Source organism: Oncorhynchus tshawytscha, linkage group LG05 (assembly GCF_018296145.1).
Source record: "Oncorhynchus tshawytscha isolate Ot180627B linkage group LG05, Otsh_v2.0, whole genome shotgun sequence".
NCBI lineage: Eukaryota > Metazoa > Chordata > Actinopteri > Salmoniformes > Salmonidae > Oncorhynchus > Oncorhynchus tshawytscha.
In genome coordinates this window covers 50085387-50109507 of record NC_056433.1, presented here as the reverse complement: position 1 = coordinate 50109507, position 24121 = coordinate 50085387, and the positions used below count along the sequence as shown (strand labels likewise).

At 43.1% G+C, this 24121-nt stretch overlaps 1 protein-coding gene across 2 annotated transcripts in view; it reads left to right on the top strand.

The window, feature by feature from the left end:
• Nucleotides 1-24121, top strand: part of LOC112250762 (polyamine-transporting ATPase 13A3) — a 58963-nt gene that overhangs the window by 11883 nt on the left and 22959 nt on the right. For both annotated transcript variants that reach the window (XM_042322041.1, XM_042322040.1), the window contains exons 2-3: nucleotides 3677-3757; nucleotides 23875-23959. In XM_042322041.1, coding sequence (XP_042177975.1) covers nucleotides 23909-23959 — 51 coding nt within the window. In that variant the 5' untranslated portion in view covers nucleotides 3677-3757; nucleotides 23875-23908. The remainder of the gene's footprint in view (nucleotides 1-3676; nucleotides 3758-23874; nucleotides 23960-24121) is intronic.

The window sequence follows — 24121 nt, the reverse complement described above, 5'->3', positions numbered from 1 at the left end:
TACTGGAGTTTTGGTGCAGGTACAGCAAACTATTGTCAAAAATAATATATCGTATGTATGTGTGTGTGTGTGTGTGTGTGTGTGTGTAATCACTGGGGTCAAGGTTCCCGCCATCCAGGACCTCTATGTCAGGAAGGCCCTAAAAATGGTCAGACTCCAGCCACCCTAGTTATAGACTGTTCTTTCTTCTACCGCAAGGCAAGCTGTACCGGAGTGTTTATTATCTATGCATGGTCACTTTAACTCTATCTACAAGTACATATTACCTCGACTAACCGGTGCCCGCGCACATCGATTCTGTACCGGTACCCCCTGTATATAGCCTTGCTTGTTATTTTACTGCTGCTGTTTAATTATTTGTTACTTTTATTTTATTTTACTTATCTATTTTTTACTTAACATGTTTTTTCTTAAAGCATTGTTGGTTGATGGCTTTTAAGTAAGCATTTCACTGTACGGTCTTCACCTGTTATATTCGGCGAATGTGACATACAATTTTGATTTGATAACTGTATTTTTTTTCCCTCCCCCTTCTCCCCCCATCACTAATGTAGACTCACTAAGGCCAGTGGGTTTTATAAATGTTGCGTATGGACATTGACTTTGTGGACCTCCTTCCACTTTGAAGTCCTTATCCAGCATGTTTCTCTTTGAAAGGCACTTAGCTAGAGATCTTGCTAGTTAGTTCAGGATCAGACGGAAGTCATGACCTCCCTCTTCGTCTTTGTATTACGACATTCATAAAGAGGGCCTCGGTTTGTTTCGAGCTAGTGCCAACGATCAGAATGGTCATCTGCAGTAGCCTATGCTTGCCGTGCTGAGGTCTATTCAGTGCCAAAAAGCGTCTCTTATGTAAAACATATTGCTTAATCTCTCGAAGGGTGTTATCAGCCGTTTTTCCCAGGCTGTAGGGCCATGCCACGGCTAATCCAGGAGCATGTGGCCTGACTTAGGGCTCCACGGCTGTTTGATCTCTACATTTTGTTTTTCTCTCCTCTATCAGTCCCTCTCTCTCTCAGCCTCCGGAGATAGCCTACACGCATTTTATCTAGGGCTCTCCTTTACCTCCCAATCTGATTTCATCTCTAGTTCCCCTCTACCTTATGGTCGGTGGATGAATGCCAACTCTAATGTCAACACCATGATCTTGTCTGTTATGAGACATAACGTTTGTGCGGTCTCCACTCAGGATGACTTGAGTCCCTCATCTTGACGCTGCGATTTTGGTAATAGTGGTCTTTGAGATTGAGTGAGTCTTGACTGACTACTGCTTTGGACTATCGCTTAGAGTTAGGGACTCCTACCGCAGCTTAAGGTGAGTTTGACTGGGTGAATCATGTTGTTTTGACAGGTTGGGATTGAACCGAATGCTGCTCATAAAATAAATGGATATGGCAAGGAGCTCTTTCTTTATTTGCCGTTTGTAAAAAGCTTGGTTTTATTAACACATTCCTGCCATTTGTATTGGTTGTACAAACCTCTTTTTACTTCACCTCTAGCAAACTTGGGTCTTTTTTCCCTTGTGTATAATCAATTCAACTTTATTTGCATCTGTTTAAAAAATGAATGCTCATTTGAATGAATCTAATACCACAAAATGTACAGTCGAGGGACACATGAATCTCAGCCATGGTTTACAGTGCCATGTCTGGTACTTGGCTCAGCAGAAGCTCTATGCAGGGGGGGGTTCACAAGCACTAAACAAAAGCAGAAGCAGGGGGTCCAGGATCCTGACCTGAGAGCAGAGGGGCAGGTGACCACGGACTAAGGCCACTGGTGGGGGTGATATACAACTGGATGTCAGCACTGCCGGGAACAAAGCCCAGCAACAATGCACTGTAAGTAGGAGGGGAAGTGATAAAGAAAGCATATTGAGCTGAGAGCACGACTACAACAAACGCTTTTCCCTCCGAATTCTTCCATGAATTATGGCAGCCCGTCATTAGGTCATGGGTTATTGTTAGCTTTTCTATCCCAGTGTCCAAGAACAGGCGAGGGGCAAAAAAAGAGAAGGACCGCAGTCTGTCTCATCCAAATTGCTGAGTTATAGGTTTTTGAAGGCGTGTTTATCCTGAAGTCGAGTCTTTCATTCAGGTTGTTGTGAAACGTATGCAGTCAGTCAACTATGTGGGTGGCTGAATTGCTGCTGCTGCCGAAGGCCTCCTTGATTCCAAAGAGTGCTCAACCTCAGAGCGGTGTATAAAAGCCTGATTGTCCACCATCAACGGTTTTCATCCTGAGAGCAAACTTGCTCTGTGACATTTAAGAGAAAAGTGTTAAAGATGAAACAAACCTGCTACTCACTAATGCTTAGTTTTTTCCAGTGGACGCCTGGAACATGTCTTTTGATAGCTGGTTTCAAACTCAGAGTTTAGGCCAATTCCTTTTTATATTAGTCAATTTGGGGCTCATGGACAAAATGACAGTTAAGAAATGACCCACAGGTACACTACAGGGTCCTTCTGTATGCTCTAGGCAGAAAGGTCAGTTGATGTCTTTTTGTGTGACTGATTGGCTGTGTCTTGTCTCCAATTTCACAGGTTAGAGTGGTTTGGTTTTGTGGGTAGCGCCTGGAGAAGTGGGTGGGTCCCCTCCTTCAGTAGCCGAGTGAGCTCTCATCTTGTGGTCTCTTCTTGCCTCCAGGCTGGGAAATGTGTCATCGGGTGTTCCAATTATACGGCGGCATCTTCTCTGAAGGCCTTCCATGTGTTTGATCAGGTGCTTTGTGAGACCTGGCCAAACTGGTGAACCGTATTTCAGGACAGGCCTGAAGAATGTCACACATATTTGTGTTATAACATTGCCCCAGACAGCTTTGTGAACTGATTTCACTCAGAACATTGTTAGAAAACCAAGCTTTTTTTGAGCCCCTTGTAGAAAGGGCTTCTTGAAGTACGGCTACAAACTGCCTGTGGGACTGTGTGATTATTGGCCTGTTATACAACATTGACAGTGGTGCAGGTTTGTCGTGATGTGCGGAAGTCGCTTAACCTTAACCCTGCCTGCCTACCAGCCTCACATTTTAACAGTAAAAAGTTTGGCACTGGCAAGTTCTTATTCTTCTCTCCAAGCCACATGTGGCGGGGCCAACTGTGGTCAAATGATGGCCTTGTTCTGGTTCTCTACATAGCATAACCACGAACCAGAGACGATGCTAGGTAATCAAATGAAGACCAGCAATGCAGGGTTTACCCGGCTGTGGAGAAGTCTAATATGACCGCAGATATTATCTGACTGAGCCTACCAGGGGGTTCTGAACAGTAGCGTAGCTCACAAATAAATACAAGTTCTGTCAACCATGATGGTTCCAGCTGCGACTCTTTGAGCATTCAGTAACCGATGGTACATTTTCAAGAGTGCAATGACAAGTGTTATTTTTATTTTGACAATTGACAAGAATCTGAATCCAGGGATGTCTCAAAACTAAACTTACAAAATGACTGTCAAAATGCTCACCATTGTTCCTTCTGTTTTCAGTCTAAAGTCTCTTTGTTTGACAGACTTCTTGATTTTCTTCAACAGGTCAAACTTTTCAATGTTCCCAACTACTCATGCTATCAGCCAGTTGCCCTATAGTCCCCCCTGGGTGTGTTTATACATGGTAAGATTTTAGAGAAAGGGTTCAGGGCCTTTGATCGAAGTGTCTAATGATGGTTCTCTCTTGTCTGTCTCCCAGGGGTCCAGGTTCGTGTCGTGAGAGGGAGAGCTACAGAGGGGAGGAGGAACGTCTGGGGGCGTCGCTGCCCGGGTTCTCAAGGTAACACCTGGATCTCTTCTGATATCTGTCATGGCTCTAGAGTATGTGTGCCAGTCTGTCTGGCTATTAAGGCTCTATGTAAATCTGTCTGACCATTGAGACTTTAGTTATGTCACTCTGTTTGTACAACTCCCCCTACACTCTCACCTACCCACTCTGAAGTTATACAGTGCCTTCAGAAAGTATTCATAACCCTAGACTGTTTCCACTCACAAGTTATTTTACAAACCTGAATTCAAATGGATTCATATTTATTTCGAATTTTACCCCCTTTTCTCCCCAATTTTGTGGCATCCAATTGTTAGTAGTTGCTATCTTGTCTCATCGCTACAACTCCCATACGGGCTTGGGAGAGACAAAGGTCGAAAGCCATGCGTCATGCATCCTAAAATGGATTCATATTGAGATTTTGTGTCACTGGCCAACACACAATGCCCCATAATGTCAAAGTGGAATTTGTTTTTAGTAATGTGTACGAATAAAAAAAATGTTTTGAAGTCAATAAGCTGAAATGTTTTGAGTCTATGTATTCAACCCCTTTATTATGGCAAGCCTAAATAAGTTCAGGAGCAAACATTTGCTTAACGAGTCACAAATTGCATGGACTCACACTATGTGCAGTAATGCTGTTTAACATACTCTAATAATTTTTTATTACTTCCTCCTCTCTGACCCCGCACATACAATAATCTGTAAGGTCCCTCAGTCGAGTCGTGAATTTCAAACACCAATTCGACCACAAAGAACAGGGAGGTTTTCCAACCCCTCACAAAGAAAGGCACCTATTGGTAGATGAGTGGGTAAAAAATAGATAATTAGCAGACAATAGCCAGATTTTCATGCAAATATTCTAGAATCCGCATAAAGAAAATATGCACAGTTTCCACTAACTGGACTTTACACCACAAAATCAGTGCGTGATGATGTGCACAGAAAATGTACTTTTTCGCATACGTTTTTGTGTACTAAATACGAAACTAAAGTTCAATGTGTGTCTATTTGCCTTTTTGCCTTTTCAACTCAAAACAACTCAACTCAACTTCAAAAAAAAAAACGGTTGCGTTAAATAGCAAATGTGCCGAACAGCTCGCAGATACAGTGCGGTGGGCTGTGCGGTTTGTCTAATCTACACGAGATTATTATGGATAAGAGCGAGAATATTTTGGGGGGTCAAGTGACAGTCCAGCATCGATTATGTCACCAGATTAAGACCCTCGATATTTATTGGAAAGGAGCGTCAAGTTCATCACCGTGCACTATCACAACCCTCTGAAGTTCATCATCACTTATTTCATCTGTAGCCTAATAAACTGCATGGTTTACTGAGTTGTAGTGGGAGGCCCACACACCATATAATTGTGTGACTCGAAATTTACTTTGATATGGTTATTATATCAATTATTTGCGCATAAAGGCATTTCCACAGCCATTTCAACACAATACATTTTACAGATACAAAAAGATCCCACCATGTCAAACAAACACCGAAACTTCCTGTTTCCATCACCCCTGTCGTGATTATACATTCATATTTAATACAATATGACTTTAATTGCATAAGAACTGAGTATGAATACATGGTTATTGAATATCCCTTTGAGCATGGTGAAGTTATTAATTACACTTTTGATGGGTGTATCAATACAGCCAGTCAAAACAAAGATATAGGCGTCCTTCCTAACTCAGTTTCTGGAGTGGAAGGGAACCGCTCAGGGATTTCACCATGAGGCTAATGGGGACTTTAAAACAGTTTAATGGCTGTGATAGGAGCAAACTGAGAATGGATCAACAACATTGTAGTTACTCCACAATATTAACCTAAATGTTCGAGTGAAAAGGAAACCTGTACAGAATAAAAAATATTCCATAATGTGCATCCTGTTAGCAATAAGGCACTAAAGTAAAACTGCAAAAAAGGTGGTAAAGAAATTAACTTTGTCCTGAATACAAAGCGTTGTGTTTGGAGAAAATCCAACACAACACATCAGAGTACCACTGTTCATATTTTCAAGCATGGTGGTGGCTGCAGTATGTCCTTGGCAAAGACTAGGTTGTCATCGGCAAGGACTAGGGAGTTTAGAATTTTAAAAAACAGAATAGAGCTAAGCACAGGCTAAATCCTAGAGGAAAGCCTGGTTGTCAGCTTTCCAACACACTAGGAGACAAGGTCACAGTTCAGTTTGTACACTTGTTTACATGGCTGACTTACTGCAAATTGAGAAATTATGTGACTAAACTCAACAGAAAGAAGAAACCGTATTATGAATCCAAGATCAATGATATAAAGAATGCATATTTTTGGGGGTACTTTAAATGAAATTATAGGCAGAAAAATGAATTCAACTCCATCTTTGTTGAATCAGATGGCTTATTCATCACAACCATGATGTTGCCAATTATTTACATTTCTTAATTGGCAAAGTGGGCAAACTTAGGCAGTAAATGCCAATAACGAACAGTTAGCCATCGTACTAATGTATATTAAAAAAATAATAATAATAATGAAAGAAAAGCATTGCAAGTTTGAATTTTGTAAAGTTAGTGTGGGAGAGGTGGAAAAATGGTTATTGACCAATAACGATAAACCTCCTGGCATTGACAACTGAGGATGGTAGCTGACTCTAGCCACTCCTTTATGTCATATATTTAAACTGAGCCTAGAGGAAAGTCTTTGTCCTCAGGCCTTGAGGGATGCCAAAGTCATTCCGCTACTCGAGTGGTAAAGCGGCATTTACTGTTTCTAACAGAAGACCTATCCGCTTGCTTACAGCTCTCAGCGATATGTTGGAAAATTTGTTTGACCAAATACAATGCTACTTTTCTGTAAACAAACACTTTCAGCCTGCTTATAGAGACACAAATGACTGATAATTGGTTGAAAGAAATTGATAATACGAAGATTGTGGGAGCTGTACTGTTAGATTTCAGTGCAGACTTTTGATGTTCTTGACCATAACCTGTTATGTTAACTTATGTGTTATGGCTTTTCAACATCTGCCATATCGTGGATTCAGCGCTATCTAATAGAACTCAGGGGGTTTTCTTTCATGGAAGCTCATTTAATGTCAAACATGCAAAGTGTGTTGTACTGCAGGGCAGCTCTTTAAGCCCTCTACTCTTTTCAATTTTTACCAATGACCTGCCACTGACGTTAAACAAAGCATGTGTGTCCATGTATGCTGACGATTCAACGATTTAGTGACCATTTCAGTGACAGCTTTTGAAGTCACTGAAACCCTTAACAAAGTGTTGCAGTCTACTTTGGAATGGGTAGCCAGTAATAAACTGGTTCTGAACATCTCTAAAACTAAGAGCATTGTATTTGGTATAAATCATTCCCGAAGTTCTAGACTTCAGTGGAACCTGGTAATGAATGGTGTGGCTATTGAACAAGGAGGCAATTACTTGGTGTTACCTTAGATTGTAAACTGTCATGGTCAAAACATATAGATTCAATGGTTGTAAAGATGGTGAGAAGTCTGTCTGTAATAAGATATGCTCTGCTTTTGTGACACCACTATGCATGCCAGTCTCTCTTGCCTAAGAGTTGTGGAAAAGACTGAGTCACTTGTTTTTATAAGAAACATTGTGTTGGAGATTCCATATTGTTTGCATAGTCAACTTACACGTGGGCACTTATACACACACTTACCCCACCAGACATGCCACCATGGGTCTTTTCACAGTCCCCAGGTTCAGAACAAATTCAAGGAAACGTACAGTATTATACAGGGCCATGAGTGCATGGAACTCCCATCTTATATAGCGCAAGTGAACAGAAAAAAACAAATAAAGCAACACCTCTCCCCCTTGTGACCTATTTGTTGTGTTTATGTACTGACATGTACGTGTAACTGAGATGCCCGTGCGCACACACACACACACACTATGTTTTTAAATGTATGTAAATTGTGAAGTCTTTTATAAGATTAAATCATGACATGAACGTTTGATTCTTATTGAAGAGATGGTCCGAACTGGCTAGGCCTACTTCAGCGAACTCACACAAGCACACCCCCGTAAAAGCACCCGTCAATCAAAGCCACTAGCGTATGTCAGACACAAGCAAATATTTCTCCTTTCAACTTTGTGCATGACACAAATTTTTCCAACAATTGTTTACAGAGATTATTTCACTTATACTGTATCACAATTCCAGTGGGTCAGAGTTGACACACTAAGTTGACTGTGCCTTTAAACAGCTTGGAAAATTCCAGAAAATGAAGTCATGGCTACAGAAGCTTCTGATAGGCTAATTGACATAATTTGAGTCAATTGGAGGTGTACCTGTGGATGCATTTCAATGTCTACCTTCAAACTCAGTGCCTCTTTGCTTGACATCATGGGAAAAGCCAAAGAAATCAGCCAATACCTAAAATTGTAGACCTTCACAAGTCTGGTTCATCCTTGGGAGCAATTTCCAAATGCCTGAAGGTACCACGTTCATCTGTACAAACAATAGTACACAAGTATAAACACCATGGGACCACGCAGCCGTCATACTGTTCAGGAAGGAGACGCGTTCTGTCTCCTAGAGATGAACGTACTTTGGTGCGAAAAGTGCAAATCAATCCCAGAACGACAGCAAAGGACTTTGTGAAGATGCTGGAGGAAACGGGTACAAAAGTATTTATATCCACAGTAAAACGAGTCCTATATCGATATAACCTGAAAGGCCGCTCAGCAAGAAAGAAGCCACTGCTCCAAAACTGCCATAAAAAAAAGCCAGACTACGGTTTGCACCTGCACATGGGAACTAAGATCGTACTTTTTAGAGAAATGTCCTCTGGTCTGATGAAACAAAAATAGAACTGTTTGGCCATAATGACCATCGTTTTGTTTGGAGGAAAAAGGGGGAGGCTTGCAAGCCGAAGAACACCATCCCAACCCTGAAGCACACCACCCCAACCCTGAAGCACGGGGGTGGCAGCAACATGTTGTGGGGGTGCTTTGCGGCAGGAGAGGCAGGTGTACTTCACAAAATAGATGGCGTCATGAGGCAGGAAAATTATGTGGATATGGGTCTTCCAAATGGACAATGACCTCAAGCAACTTATTGTGGGAAGCTTGTGGAAAGCTACCCAAAACGTTTGACCCAAGTTAAACAATTTAAAAGGCAATGCTACCAAATACTAATTGAGTGTATGTAAACTTTTGACCCACTGGGAATGTGATAAAAGAAATACAACCTGAAATCATTCTCTCAACTATTATTCTGACATTTCACATTCTTAAAATAAAGTGGCGATCCTAACTGATTTAAGACTGGGAATTTCTACTCGGATTAAATGTCAGGAATTGTGAAAACTGAGTTTAAATGTATTTGGCTATGTAAACTTGAACCTTCAACTGTACAAGGTATCTGGACACTGCTTCAAATTAGTGGTTTCAGCTATTTCAGCCACACCCTTTCTTGACAGGTGTATAAAATTGAGCACACAGCCATTCACTTTCCATAGACAAACGTTGGCAGCATAATGGCCTATTGAAGAGCTCAGTGACTTTCAACATGGCAACGTCATAGGATGCCACCTTTCCAATAAGTCAGTTTGTCAATTTCTGCCTCGCTAGAGCTGCCCCGATCAACTGCAAGTGCTGTTCTTGTGAAGTGGAAACATCTAGGAGCAATGGCTTAGCTGCAAAGTGTTAGGCCACACAAGCTCACAGAACGGGACCTCTGAAGCGTGTAAAAATCATCTGTCCTCGGTTGCAACACTCACTGCAGAGTTCCAAACTGCCTCTGAAAGCAACTTCAGCACAAGAACTGTTCGTCTGGAGCTTCATGAAATGGGTTTCCGTGGCCGAGCAGCTGCACACAAGCTGAAGATCACCAAGCGCAATGCCATACGTCAACTGGAGTGGTGTAAAGCTCGTTGCCATTGCACTCTGGAGCAGTGGAAACGCGTTCTCTGGAGTGATGAATCACGCTTAACCATCTTGGCAGTCTGACAGATGAACCTGGGTTTGGCGGATACCATGAGAAATGACCTGCCTTAATGCATGGTGCCAACTATAAAGTTTGGAGGAGAAATAATGATCTAAGGCTGTGTTTTTCATGGTTCTGGCTTGGCCCCTTAGTTCCAGTTAAGGGAAATATTAACGCTACAGCATACAATGACATTCTAGACTATTCTGTGCTTCCAGCTTTGTGGCAACAATTTGGGGTTAGGCCCTTTCCTGTTTCAGCATGACAATGTCCTCACTAATGCGCTTGTGGCTGAATGGAAGCAAGTCCCTGCAGCAATGTTCCAACATCTAGTGGAAAGCCTTCCCAGAAGAGTGGAGGCTATTATAGCAGCAAAGCGGGGAACTACTCCATATTAATGTCCATGATTTCGGAATTAATTGTTCGATTGAGTAGGTATCCACAGACTTTTGGTAATGTAGTTAATTTCATGAGAAAATGTTTAAACTCTGTATTTCACCAGTGCTTTCCCTTAGTTAAACCATGTAAGAGAGCAGTAGATGGGTTCTGAAAACCTTGGTTTACAACTGGTCTTAAAAAATCCTCAGTTAAAAAAATAACATTCAAGTTGTATAAAAAGTTGGTCACAAATCCCTATCCCCTGAATTCTGCAAATGTACAAAAAATATAACACATTTTACTCGCCTACTTCGAATTTCCCCCCAAAATATTTTACTACTGTGAAGCATGGGGGTGGAAACATCATGCTTTGGGGCTGTTTTTCTGCAAAGGGACCAGGACGACTGATCCGTATAAAGGAAAGAATGAATGGGGCCATGTATCGTGAGATTTTGAGTGAAAACCTCCTTCCATCAGCAAGGGCATTGAAGATTAAACGTGGCTGGGTCTTTCAGCATGACAATGATCCCAAAAACACCGCCCGGCAACGAAGGAGTGGCTTCGTAAGAAGCATTAAGGTCCTGGAGTGGCCTAGCCAGTCTCCAGATCTCAACCCCATAGAAAATCTTTGGAGGCAGTTGAAAGTCCGTGTTGCCCAGCAACAGCCCCAAAACATCACTGCTCTAGAGGAGATCTGCATGGAGGAATGGGCCAAAATACCAGCAACAGTGTGTGAAAACCTTGCGAAGACTTACAGAAAACGTTTGACCTCTGTCATTGCCAACAAAGGGTATATAACAAAGTATTGAAACTTTTGTTATTGACCAAATACTTATTTTCCACCATAATTTGCAAATAAATTCATTAAAAATCCTACAATATGATTTTCTGGAGAATTCTTTTTTTCTCATTTTGTCTGTCACAGTTGAAATGTACCTATGATGAAAATTACAGGCCTCTCATCTTTTTAAGTGGGAGAACTTATACAATTGGTGGCTGACTAAATACTTTTTTGCCCCACTGTACATCTTCCCCAAATTAAACTGGTATTGTTCCTGAAGATGAAAAAATTGCCAAAGTTATCCTACGTCTATAAATCTGGGGTTCCCAGTTCTTTTACAAATAATCGGCCAATATCTGTATTACCACGTTTTTCTAAAATCCTGGAGAAATTGGTGTATAAGAATGTTGAAACATTTAAATGAACTCTGTATCCTATATGAGCACCAATATGGTTTTTGTCAACTAGTCCACAGATGTGGCTCTTTTGCAACGTGTGGATAAAATCTTTAGAGCCCTGAACAATGAATACGCCTTTGACATCTTTTTAGATTTATCCAAAGCGTTTGACACGGTTGATCATTAAATATTACTTTCTTAAATGGCATTATTACGGTTTTCAGGATTATACATATAATTGGCTATATAGTTATGTTTATGGTAGAGAACAATGTGTTTATGCAAACGGCTGTGCATCTACCAGAGCAAGATATCCTGTGGCGTGCCACAGGGTTACCTTTGTTATGCCTAATATATATCAATGACCTAGCTGCTGTGTCTTATACCGTACTTCCCATTCTCTTTGCTGATGAAACCAATTTGATTTTATCACACAATTTTTATTCACTAATTAATGAAGCCAACTTATGCATGGCCACATTTTCTGTATGGTTCCAGATATAAAGAAATAATTTTAAAATGTAGAAAATCCAACTTTATTGTATTCACATGCATAACAAAATGTGGAGAATGTCAAGGGGTCTGAATACTTTCCGAAGGCACTGTATATCACAAGTAGTACATTTACCATTAATTCCTATAATTTCTCATCTACAATGTTTGTTACTTTGGTTAGGGTTGTTTTATTTTTATGCATTCAATATTATTATTCCATTCTTCCAGTTGTCATTATCGGAGTGGACACATTGTTTGCAGAGTGCACAACCTATGCTACACTTGTGAGAAACAAGTTTTGGCTTATTTAATTCCATTTATGAGTTCTGTCAATTTATTCATTGTCTTTTGTCTGGGGCGCTCCTGTCAATGTTGAGTAAGGACGTGCACGCATAGAAGTAGGCTTATAGGCTACCTGGCCTGCACGCAATGTAGACATACAATGGTTCCAATTTGGGGATCGAATAGTATTTCTGATTGCCTTAACGCACCACCACTAATGACCTGTGGAGCTTCTCAAAGTAATGTTTTCTTCACCTCAATCTGCAAACAAACAACGTCTCTTTTTACATCCATTGAGAATTACAATAGTTCTATGTATTTGAAAAATCTTTCCAGCTCTTTCCGTTTCGATAATCACTCCGCATGAAAGGGAAACATGTCATGCTCTGATCCAGTGGAAACGTCATAAAATAGGCCTACCTGATTACTTCTTATCAGTGCTTGACTTGGACTGAATTAGGTTCCGGTACTCATTTTGGGTGCTAGTACTGTTTTATATTTGGGTGCAGGAGCTCCACAATACTTTTGAGCTAATATTCTACATAACAGGAACAGAAGCTCAAGCAGTAGAAAATTAGGTGCCGGTACTTAGCTCAGGTGAGCTCCTGCCCAAGTCGAGCACTGCTTATTATCGCTTACGCAAATAGTCTACAGCTGTGTCTGTCCCGAGCTCACTGACTCGGGAAAATAAGTATAGCTAGCGCAAGCTTCAGGCCGGACCCAGGTTAATAGTTGATGCAATGTTTCAAGTTTGTTGCAGACAGGCTATCAAATCAAATCAAATTTATTTATATAGCCCTTCGTACATCAGCTGATATCTCAAAGTGCTGTACAGAAAATCAGCCTAAAACCCCAAACAGCAAGCAATGCAGGTGTAGAAGCAGGGTGGCTAGGAAAAACTCCCTAGAAAGGCCAAAACCTAGGAAGAAACCTAGAGAGGAACCAGGCTATGTGGTGTGGCCAGTCCTCTTCTGGCTGTGCCGGGTGGAGATTATAACAGAACATGGCCAAGATGTTCAAATGTTCATAAATGACCAGCATGGTCAAATAATAATAATCCCAGGCAGAACAATTGAAACTGGAGCAGCAGCACGGCCAGGTGGACTGGGGACAGCAAGGGGTCATCATGTCAGGTAGTCCTGAGGCATGGTCCTAGGGCTCAGGTCCTCCGAGAGAGAGAAAGAAAGCGTGAAAGAGAGAATTAGGAGAGAGCATACTTAAATTCACACAGGACACCGAATAGGACAGGAGAAGTACTCCAGATATAACAAACTGACCCTAGCCCCCCGACACGTAAACTACTGCAGCATAAATACTGGAGGCTGAGACAGGAGGGGTCAGGAGACACTGTGGCCCCATCCGAGGACAACCCCGGACAGGGCCAAATAGGAAGAATATAACCCCACCAACTTTGCCAAAGCACAGCCCCCACACCACTAGAGGGATATCTTCAACCGCCAACTTACCATCCTGAGACAAGGCCGAGAATAGCCCTCAAAGGTCTCCGCCACAGCACAACCCAAGGGGGTGGCGCCAACCCAGACAGGAAGATAACATCAGTGACTCAACCCACTCAAGTGACGCACCCCTCCTAGGGACGGTATGAAAGAGCCCTATTAAGCCAGTGACTCAGCCCCTGTAATAGGGTTAGAGGCAGAGAATCCCAGTGGAAAGAGGGGAACCGGCCAGGCAGAGACCGCAAGGGCGGTTCGTTGCTCCAGAGCCTTTCCGTTCACCTTCACACTCCTGGGCCAGACTACACTCAATCATATGACCCACTGAAGAGATGAGTCTTCAGTAAAGACTTAAAGGTTGAGACAGAGTTTGCGTCTCTCACATGGGTAGGCAGACCACTCCATAAAAATTGAGCTCTATAGGAGAAAGCCCTGCCTCCAGCTGTTTGCTTAGAAATTCTAGGGACAATTAGGAGGCCTGTGTCTTGTGACCGTAGCGTACGTGTAGGTATGTACGGCAGGACCAAATCAGAGAGATGGGTAGGAGCAAGCCCATGTAATGCTTTGTAGGTTAGCAGTAAAACCTTAATCAGCCCTTGCCTTGACAGGAAGCCAGTGTAGGGAGGCTAGCACTGGAGTAATATGATCAATTTTTTTGGTTCTAGTCGGGATTCTAGCAGCCATATTTAGCACTAACTGAAGTTTATTTAGTGCTTTATCCGGGTAGCCGGAAAGTAAAGCATTGCAGTAGTCTAACCTAGAAGTGACAAAAGCATGGATCAATTTTTCTGCATAATTTTTGGACAGAAAGTTTCTGATTTTTGCAATGTTACGAGTAGCCAATGTGATTTCTAGGATATTTATTTTGATCAGGTTATTTTCAACCTGCAGGCTGCGATGTTTTTATTTGTTGGCCTTTTACATAGTTTTTAGGTTTATCATTTTCATTTAGATTTTGATAGAATTTTGATTAACCACATGACAATAATTTTGAGATATGAAGAAGTTATTATGAATTAAATAAAACGGTTTCACAAAAATGTGCATATGAAAAATGTAACTGGCACACAGATCGGTAGAAATGGTAAGATAAATTGTGCCGACTCCTCCTTGTTCGGCCTATTACCGGCAACTTCAGGAGAGTAACAGGCTGACTACACCGCTCGATTCATGTTCGCAAGCGTTGAAAAATAAATGTAGGAATCTATGTTGTTCAATTATTGTACCCACACTGCTCGTGCATGCCAACTAGCGTCTGCGTTGCCATGGGCTAAAATAGTTCAGTTCTATTTCTGACGCAGATCGCGCTGCAAGTCTTGCCTCTCCCATCTCCTCATTGGTTTATAGAAGCAGGTACCCACGTGCCATCTGCTCATTGGTTATACCCAAGTGGGTGACTGAAAGACAAATGAGGTCAGTGGCAGTAATGCACCTAATTTATGAAAGTTGCCAATCGCAATATAAAGTCTAGAGAAGAAAAGGCCTGGAAGGAAGAGATATGACTAGAAACGATTCGGTTGACCATTTTATGTGTGGATTAATTGGCAGAGCACACCAAAATGTGGAATAAGTCAGTGTATGAATACATTCTGAAGGCACTATGTTTACCAAACATGCCAAAGAAACATTAACTGCTCTATTCCTCTTTAGCTGGACTTAAAAGGTGAGGTGTTGATGTTTTAGTCACAGCAGAGATTTTATGTTACCTTTTATTTAACTAGGCAAGTCAGTTAAGAACAAATTATTTACAATGACAGCCTAGGAACAGTGGGTTAACTGCCTTGTTCAGGGGCAGAACGACATATTTTTACCTTGTCAGCTCAGGGATTCGATCATACCTTTACTGGCCCAACGCTCTAACCACCTACCTGCTGCCCCATAAATGTGTTGGGTTGGTTAGACCGTTGTCACACCTCTGTTTTATTAGTGCTAAAATATAGATGAAATGGATGTATATGTTCTGTATCCACATGAATAATCCCCACATTATATGGCTGGTAATATATATATTTTTTTTTATGGTGACAAAATCAATGGATGATGATGCCTTAAATTACCTCAGTTTTTGCATTGACTTCAGTGCCAACCATCCAGCAATGTTTTAATAATGAATGGCCTCAAAAGTCCCACACTGGTATTCTGTATACACTGTCTGGGACTGTTATGAACTGTCTGTTTGTCTTTAATACACTGCCCATGTCATTTCCACACACCATAGGGTGGCCTGCACAGCGGCCCGTCGCCCTCCCTGGACTCCTGACCTGCTGTAAAATAGTAGGAAGGGCTTGGTCCCAAGCTAAATATCCTGCTGTGTGCCAGGGAAAGAAAGGGCTGAGTGCTGTGGGCAGATAAGATCAGGGCCGGGGGCCAGTGGCATAGTGCAGGGGAGCGCGGCGGCCCAACCCAGCGCCGGCCCTGACAGCCAGCCAGGGTTAGCCCTGCTGCTGAGTCCCCTTCTTTTCTCCCTCTCTCCCCTTTCACACTGCTCTTTCTCTGCGTCTCTCTCTCAATCTCATATCCCTTGTCGCTTCATTGTTGTTACAACAATGTCCTGCCAAAAGCCCCTCTATATCGCTGCTGGCTGGCCTGCCTCCCTCATGCATCCTTTTTTTCTCCACCTTTGGGCCTAGAGAACAGGCAGTCCCCTGAGAGAACAGACAAAGTGTCTGCTCAGAGGCCTTGTTGGGGTAGGAATGGTTTCTGTAGTCTGTACCATGGCGATATACCCCCACTCCATATGTGGAAGCAGAAGGCACCTGCTGTTTGTAGTGCACTTCAATGGGGCACGACCTACATGAGGGGGAAAATATGTTGCTGCAGTCAAATATTTGGTGTGTGTGTGTAAAGAGGACGCACCTAATAAAAGTTGAGAGGCTTTGATGATTATAATAACCACTGGCAACATTGATGGCCATAAAGCTTCTCTGTTTTCAGTGACAAGTCTAATCCTGTAAAAGCGACTGAGCATTAGAGCTTTTTGTTCTTGAGTGCTGTCCCACAGCCCCCCCCGCTACAGATACACAGTACATTAATTTATCGCGATTCTCTCCAGCATGATATCTGACACCAGCCCAGCGATGGCTAAAGCCAACCTGTTGTTTTTGTTGGGGGTGGGTGTTTAAACACGTGTGTTATCCCCCCTGCTGCATCTAATCGCAGACATGCATGGGCCAACCTGTTTCCTACCATAGCCCCAGACCTCAGCAGTGAGCCCAGCTAAATCTGGAAAACCAGTACCACACAACCGGCACATGTACAAAGAGAGGATGGACCTCCCTCCGGGTCACCCAGGCCTGCAATATTTTTTTTAATGTTTTAATAAAGGTATTTGTTATTTTCATTGACGCCTAGTGCCCCTGGCACAATGGCCTTTCAATGTGGAGGCATTCAACCTGCTGGCATCATGCTCTGGTGGGCATCATGGAATCTGGTTGGAATTCCAAGCCTTCCGTAGTGTGACTCTGGGGACCGTCCCTATCATGTTGTCAGGATATGAGAAAACATTCCATGGGTTAGGGCCTCCCGTGTGGCGCAGCGGTCTAAGGCGTTACTAAAGACCGGGTTCATTTCCCGGGCTGTGCCACAACCGGCCATGGCCAGGAGCCCCATAGGACAGCACACAATTGGCCCAGCGTCGTCCGGGTTAGAGGAGGGTTTGGCCGGTTGAGCTCATCGTGCTCTAGCGACTCCTTTTAGCAGGCCGGGTGCCTGCGGGCTGACCCCGGTCGCCATTAGAACGGTGTTTCCTCCGACACATTGATGCGGCTGGTTTCCTGGTTAAGCTTGCGGGTGTTAAGGAGCGCGGTTGGGCAAGCCATGTTTTGGAGGACGCATGACTCCACCTTCGCCTCTCCCGAGCCCGTTGGGAAATTGCAGCGATGACACAGTAAATAACATTCCATGGTTTATTTTGGGTTTTTTCAGTTTGGGGCTGATATGGTGCTGATGTTGGAAGTTATGATTGCGTTCCATTACGGTGTCGTCTTTTGTCACTTTATGTCCATAACATTGAGAGTAATCTGGCCCTTAGGAGTTTAGCTAATTGTTTTGAAACAGACTTGCTGTAGACGCTACATATTTGTTGATTGAATGGATGCTTGTTTTTTAGCCAGATGCATGTTGAAGTTCTGTAGCGTCTCTTGCTGCATCTTTGATTCTCTTTCAGCTTTGGCTGTACTGGTTGATTCCAACTGCCTTCTTGACCCTGACATTCCCCTTCAAACCCTTTCCTCTTTTGTACAGAGGTCAGGTTCCACTCAAAAAGGTCATTGCAGAACACACACACAGACACACACTCCCACTGAGTCCTGAGTCATCAGATGGGTGTTACTCAATACCCCCCATGACCCTTCTCTCTCCCTCTCAGCTGTCCTCCAGGGATGGCCAGCTGTTGGGAAAGGAGCTTGTCACTGTCTGTGGGAGTGTTCCATACCGGTTGTCACAGCTGCACCACTCATGCTTTGTTTCAGGTGTTCTCCGGTCAACCGGCTGTCTGATCCTGTAGGGACCTGCAGAGGCAAACCTAGAGTCATATGGCAAACCCAATGTCCTACTGTAGGGCTACTTACTTTAATGCATGTAACTTACAATGGGTTTTGACAATTTCGCTACCTTTTGGAAATCAAACACGGTTTATAAGAAGGATGGGATCCACCCAAATAATTTGGGTTCCTTTCACAGCATAATGAGGCTGCGTTGAGACAGTGACTTATCAATGACCCAAACCCAGCTCAGTTAATCCCTACCATTGTGACGCTGAGTTGTCATAATGCTTCCTCAAATGTACATTAAACCACGGGCGTTGGTAGACACAATGCAAGTAACTTAATGTATCTGTTGATCCTACAGCTATTGTAAGCAGCAATCATGTGCCTATGAACAAGATTTATACTGTTGGCACTGAGGCGTTGTGCCCTAGTAGGAAGACACTGTGTGCAGCTCACCCTGCACTAAGATAAATAACATGAGCATATCTACTTCTGCTAAGCTTCCCAGTAAAACAGTGAAAACAAGTAAGCATCCTAGACAAGTGCTCAAAATTGCCCATGTTAACATATGTAGCTTAAGAAACAAGGTTCATGAAATCAATAATTTGCTAATAACCGATGACATTCATATTCTGACTATCTCTGAAACTCACTTAAATAATACCTTTTTATACAGCGGTATCAATAAAATGTTATAACATTTACATAAAAGACAGAAATGCCATTGGACATGTTGCTATTTTATATTCAGAACCACATTCCTGTAAATCTTAGACGATCTCATGTTTTAAAAACTGTAGTAGTAATATGCCTTCAGGTTCATCTGCCTCACCTAAAGCCCATTCGTGAGGGAAGCTGCTATAGACCACCAAGTGCTAACATTCAGTATCTGGATAATGTGTGAAATGCTTGATAATGTATATGATATCAACAGAGGTGATTTTTAAATATTGACTGGCTTTCATCCAGCTGCCCACTCAAAAGCTTCAAAATGTAACCAGTGCCTCCAAGCTTGTTCTGGTTATCAGTCAGGGTAGTTATAAATAGCATGTATTGATCACATCTTTAATAATGCTGCAGAAATTTGCTTGAAAGCAGTATCCATACCCATTGCATGTAGTTATCACAATATAGTAGCCATATCTAGGAAAACCAACGTTTTGGAATGATAGTCCTAAATATTTCTCAAACTAAAAGCATTATATTTGGGACAAATCATTCACTAAACCCTAAACCTCAACTAATTCTGTAATAAATATTGTGGAAATTGAGCAAGTTGAGGAGACTAAACTGCTTGGAGTAACCCTGGATTGTAAACTGTCATGGTCAAAACATGGGGAGAAGTCTGTCCATAATAATGTGCTACTCTACCTTCTTCACAGCACTATCAACAAGGCAGGTCCTACAGGCCCTAGTTTTGTCGCACCTGGACTAGTGTTCATTAGTGTGGTCAGGTGCCACAAAAAGGGACATGGCTCCAAACAGGGCGGCACGGCCGGCCCTTGGATGTACACAGTTAACATTAATAATATGCACGTCAAAGTGGAGAAGAGATTGACTTCATCACTACTTGTATTTGTGAGAGGTGTTGACATGTTGAATCAGACACCCATGCATATCCCACAAGACATGCCACGAGGTTTATTCACAGTGCAGAATATGGGAGGCGCACAGTACTACATAGAGCCATGACTACATGAAACTCAATTCCACATGAAGCAGGAAAATGTGATTTAAAAAAACTGAAAAATACACCTTATGGAACAGCGGGAACTGTGAACCAATACAAAGATAGGCACAGACACATACATACACACCCACGATAACATACGCACTATACACACAAGTACACATGGATTTTGTACTGTAGATACAGTGGGGAGAACAAGTATTTGGTACACTGCCGATTTTGCAGGTTTTCTTACTTACAAAGCATGTAAAGGTCTGTAATTTGTATCATAGGTACACTTAAACTGTGAGAGACCGATTCTAAAAGAAAATCCAGAAAATCTCATTGTATGATTTTTAAGTAATTAATTTGCATTTTATTGCATGACATAAGTATTTGATCACCTACCAACCAGTAAGAATTCTGGCTCTCACTGACCTGTTAGTTTTTCTTTAAGAACCCCTCCTGTTCTCCACTCATTACCTGTATTAACTGCACCTGTTTGAACTCGTTACCTGTATAAAAGACACCTGTCCACACACTCAATCAAACAGACTCCAACCTCTCCACAATGGCCAAGACCAGAGACCTGTGTAAGGACATCAGGTATAAAATTGTAGACCTGCACTCAGCAAGGCTGATGAGCCACAGGACAATAGGCAAGCAGCTTGGTGAGAAGGCAACAACTGTTGGTGCAATTATTAGAAAATGGAAGAAGTTAAAGATGATGGTCAATCACCCTCGGTCTGGGGCTCCATGTAAGATCTCACCCCGTGGGGCATCAATGATCATAAGGAAGGTGAGGGATCAGCTCAGAACTACACGGCAGGACCTGGTCAATGACCTGAAGAAAGCTGGGACCACAGTCTCAAAGAAAACCATTAGTAACACATTAGGCCGTCATGGATTTAAAATCCTGCAGCACACGCAAGGTCCCCCTACTCAAGCCAGCGCATGTCCAGGCCCGTCTGAAGTTTGCCAATGACCATCTGGATGATCCAGAGGAGGAATGGGAGAAGGTCATGTGGTCTGATGAGACAAAAATAGAGCTTTTTGGTCTAAACTCCATTCACCGTGTTTGGAGGAAGGAGGATGAGTACAACCCCAAGAACACCATCCCAACCATTAAGCATGGAGGTGGAAACATCTAAGGAGTGGCTCCGTAAGAAGCATCTCAAGGTCCTGGAGTGGCCTAGCCAGTCTCCAGACCTGAATCCAAAAGAAAATATTTGGAGGGAGCTGAAAGTCCGTATTGCCCAGCGACAGCCCCGAAACCTGAAGGATCTGGAGAAGATCTGTATGGAGGAGTGGGCCAAAATCTCTGCTGCAGTGTGTGCAAACCTGGTCAAGAACTACAGGAAATGTATGATCTCTGTAAATGCAAACAAAGGTTTCTGTACCAAATATTAAGTTATGCTTTTCTGATGTATCAAATACTTATGTCATGCAATAAAATGCAAATTAATTACTTAAATGGTTCTTGGTTCACTCCAGACCTGACTGCCCTCGACCAGCACAAATACATCCTGTGGCGGACTGCAATAGCATTGAATAGTCCCCGCGATATGCAACTGTTCAGGGAAGTCAGGAACCAATACACGCAGTCAGTCAGGAAAGCAAAGGCCAGCTTCTTCAGGCAGAAATTTGCATCCTGTAGCTCCAACTCCAAAAAGTTCTGGGACACTGTGAAGTCCATGGAGAACAAGAGCACCTCCTCCCAGCTGCCCACTGCACTGAGGCTAGGTAACACGGTCACCACCGATAAATCCATGATTATCGAAAACTTCAACAAGCATTTCTCCACGGCTGGCCATGCCTTCCACCTGGCTACTCCAACCTCGGCCAACAGCTCCCCCCCGCAGCTACTCGCCCCAGCCTCCAGGTTCTCCTTTACCCAAATCCAGATAGCAGATGTTCTGAAGGAGCTGCAAAACCTGGACCCGTACAAATCAGCTGGGCTTGACAATCTGGACCCTCTATTTCTGAAACTATCCGCCGCATTGTCGCAACCCCTATTACCAGCCTGTTCAACCTCTCTTTCATATCGTCTGAGATCCCCAAGGATTGGAAAGCTGCCGCAGTCATCCCCCTCTTCAAGGGGGGAGACACCCTGGACCCAAACTGTTACAGACCTATATCCATCCTGCCCTGCCTATCTAAGGTCTTCGAAAGCCAAGTCAACAAACAGGTCACTGACCATCTCGAATCCCACCGTACCTTCTCCGCTGTGCAATCTGGTTTCCGAGCCGGTCACGGGTGCACCTCAGCCACGCTCAAGGTACTAAACGATATCATAACTGGCATCGATAAAAGACAGTACTGTGCAGCCGTCTTCATCGACCTTGCCAAGGCTTTCGACTCTGTCAATCACCATATTCTTATCGGCAGATAAGTAGCCTCGGTTTTTCGGATGACTGCCCTGCCTGGTTCACCAACTACTTTGCAGACAGAGTTCAGTGTGTCAAATCGGAGGGCATGCTGTCCGGTCCTCTGGCAGTCTCTATGGGGGTGCCACAGGGTTCAATCCTCGGGCCGACTCTTTTCTCTGTATATATCAATGATGTTGCTCTTGCTGCGGGCGATTCCCTGATCCACCTCTATGCAGACAACACCATTCTGTATACTTCTGGCCCTTCCTTGGACACTGTGCTATCTAACCTCCAAACGAGCTTCAATGCCATACAACACTCCTTCCGTGGCCTCTAACTGCTCTTAAACGCTAGTAAAACCAAATGGATGCTTTTCAACCGTTCGCTGCCTGCACCCGCACGCCTGATCAGCATCACCACCCTGGATGGTTCCGACCTTGAATATGTGGACATCTATAAGTACCTAGGTGTCTGGCTAGACTAAACTCTCCTTCCAGACTCATATAAAACATCTCCAATCGAAAATCAAATCTAGAGTCGGCTTTCTATTCCGCAACAAAGCCTCCTTCACTCACACCGCCAAATTTACCCTAGTAAAACTGACTATCCTACCGATCCTCGACTTCGGCGATGTCATCTACAAAATGGCTTCCAACACTCTACTCAGCAAACCTGATGCAGTTTATCACAGTGCCATCCGTTTTGTCACTAAAGCACCTTATACCACCCGCCACTGCGACCTGTATGCTCTAGTCGGCTGGCCCTCGCTACATATTCGTCGCCAGGCCCACTGGCTCCAGGTCATCTACAAATCCATGCTAGGTAAAGCTCCGCCTTATCTCAGTTCACTAGTCACGATGGCAACACTCATCCATAGCACGCGCTCCAGCAGGTGTATCTCACTGATCATCCCTAAAGCCAACACCTCATTTGGCTGCCTTTCGTTCCAGTTCTCTGCTGCCTGTGACTGGAACGAATTGCAAAAATCGCTGAAGTTGGAGACTTATCTCCCTCACCAACTTCAAACATCTGTTATCTGAGCAGCTAACAGATCGCTGCAGCTGTACATAGTCTATCGGTAAATAGCCCACCCATTTTTACATACCTCATCCCCATACTGTTTTTATTTATTTACTTTTCTGCTCTTTTGCACACCAATATCTCTACCTGTACATGATCATCTGATCATTTATCACTCCAGTGTTAATCTGCAAAATTGTAATTATTCACCTACCTCCTCATGCCTTTTGCACACAATGTATATAGACTCCCCTTTTTTCTACTGTGTTATTGACTTGTTAATTGTTTACTCCATGTGTAACTCTGTTGTCTGTTCACACTGCTATGCTTTATCTTGGCCAGGTCGCAGTTGCAAATGAGAACTTGTTCTCAACTAGCCTACCTGGTTAAATAAAGGTGAAATAAAAAATAAATACAATGTGATTTTCTGGATTTTTGTTTTAGATTCCGTCTTTCACAGTTGAAGTGTACCTATGATAAAAATGACAGACCTCTACATGCTTTGTAAGTAGATTTTGCAGGTTATCAAATACTTCTCCCCACTGTATGTGGTAGTAGTGGAGTATAGGCTTGAGGGCATACAGTGTGCTGTTGAACGTGTGAATGTAATGTAATGTCCAGTCTCTTCTAGTTAATCATTCATTCAGTTGTCCAACTGTGCGTTTATGGCTCTGGTTTCAGTCACTGCACAAGTGGTGTGGTTGATCTCATTGGTCTCACTTGAAGGTTCAGTGTGGTTGAGTCATGTTCTGGTATGCACTGAGTTGGACACCCACTCTGAGATATACTCATGCCCTCGTACTGGGGTAGACTCACGTTCTCATGTAGTGGTGTCATTGTGCTCTTGTTTCAATGAAGCGGTGCTCAGTGGGCTTGGTGACTCATCTGCAGAATGGAGAAAGAAGACCTGAAGATCGTGAACAAGGATGAGGAGGATGAGATGGTGTGTTCCCTCATTTTATTACCTCTTTCTACCTTGTCCCCCCCCTTTCCTTCACTCACTCGCACGGCCCTGCTACAATACAACCATCGGGTGTCCGGCATTGCCTTCAGCCATTGAGGGAATGCTTCCTTTGAAATCATTGAAAGCCGCTATACTGCCGGT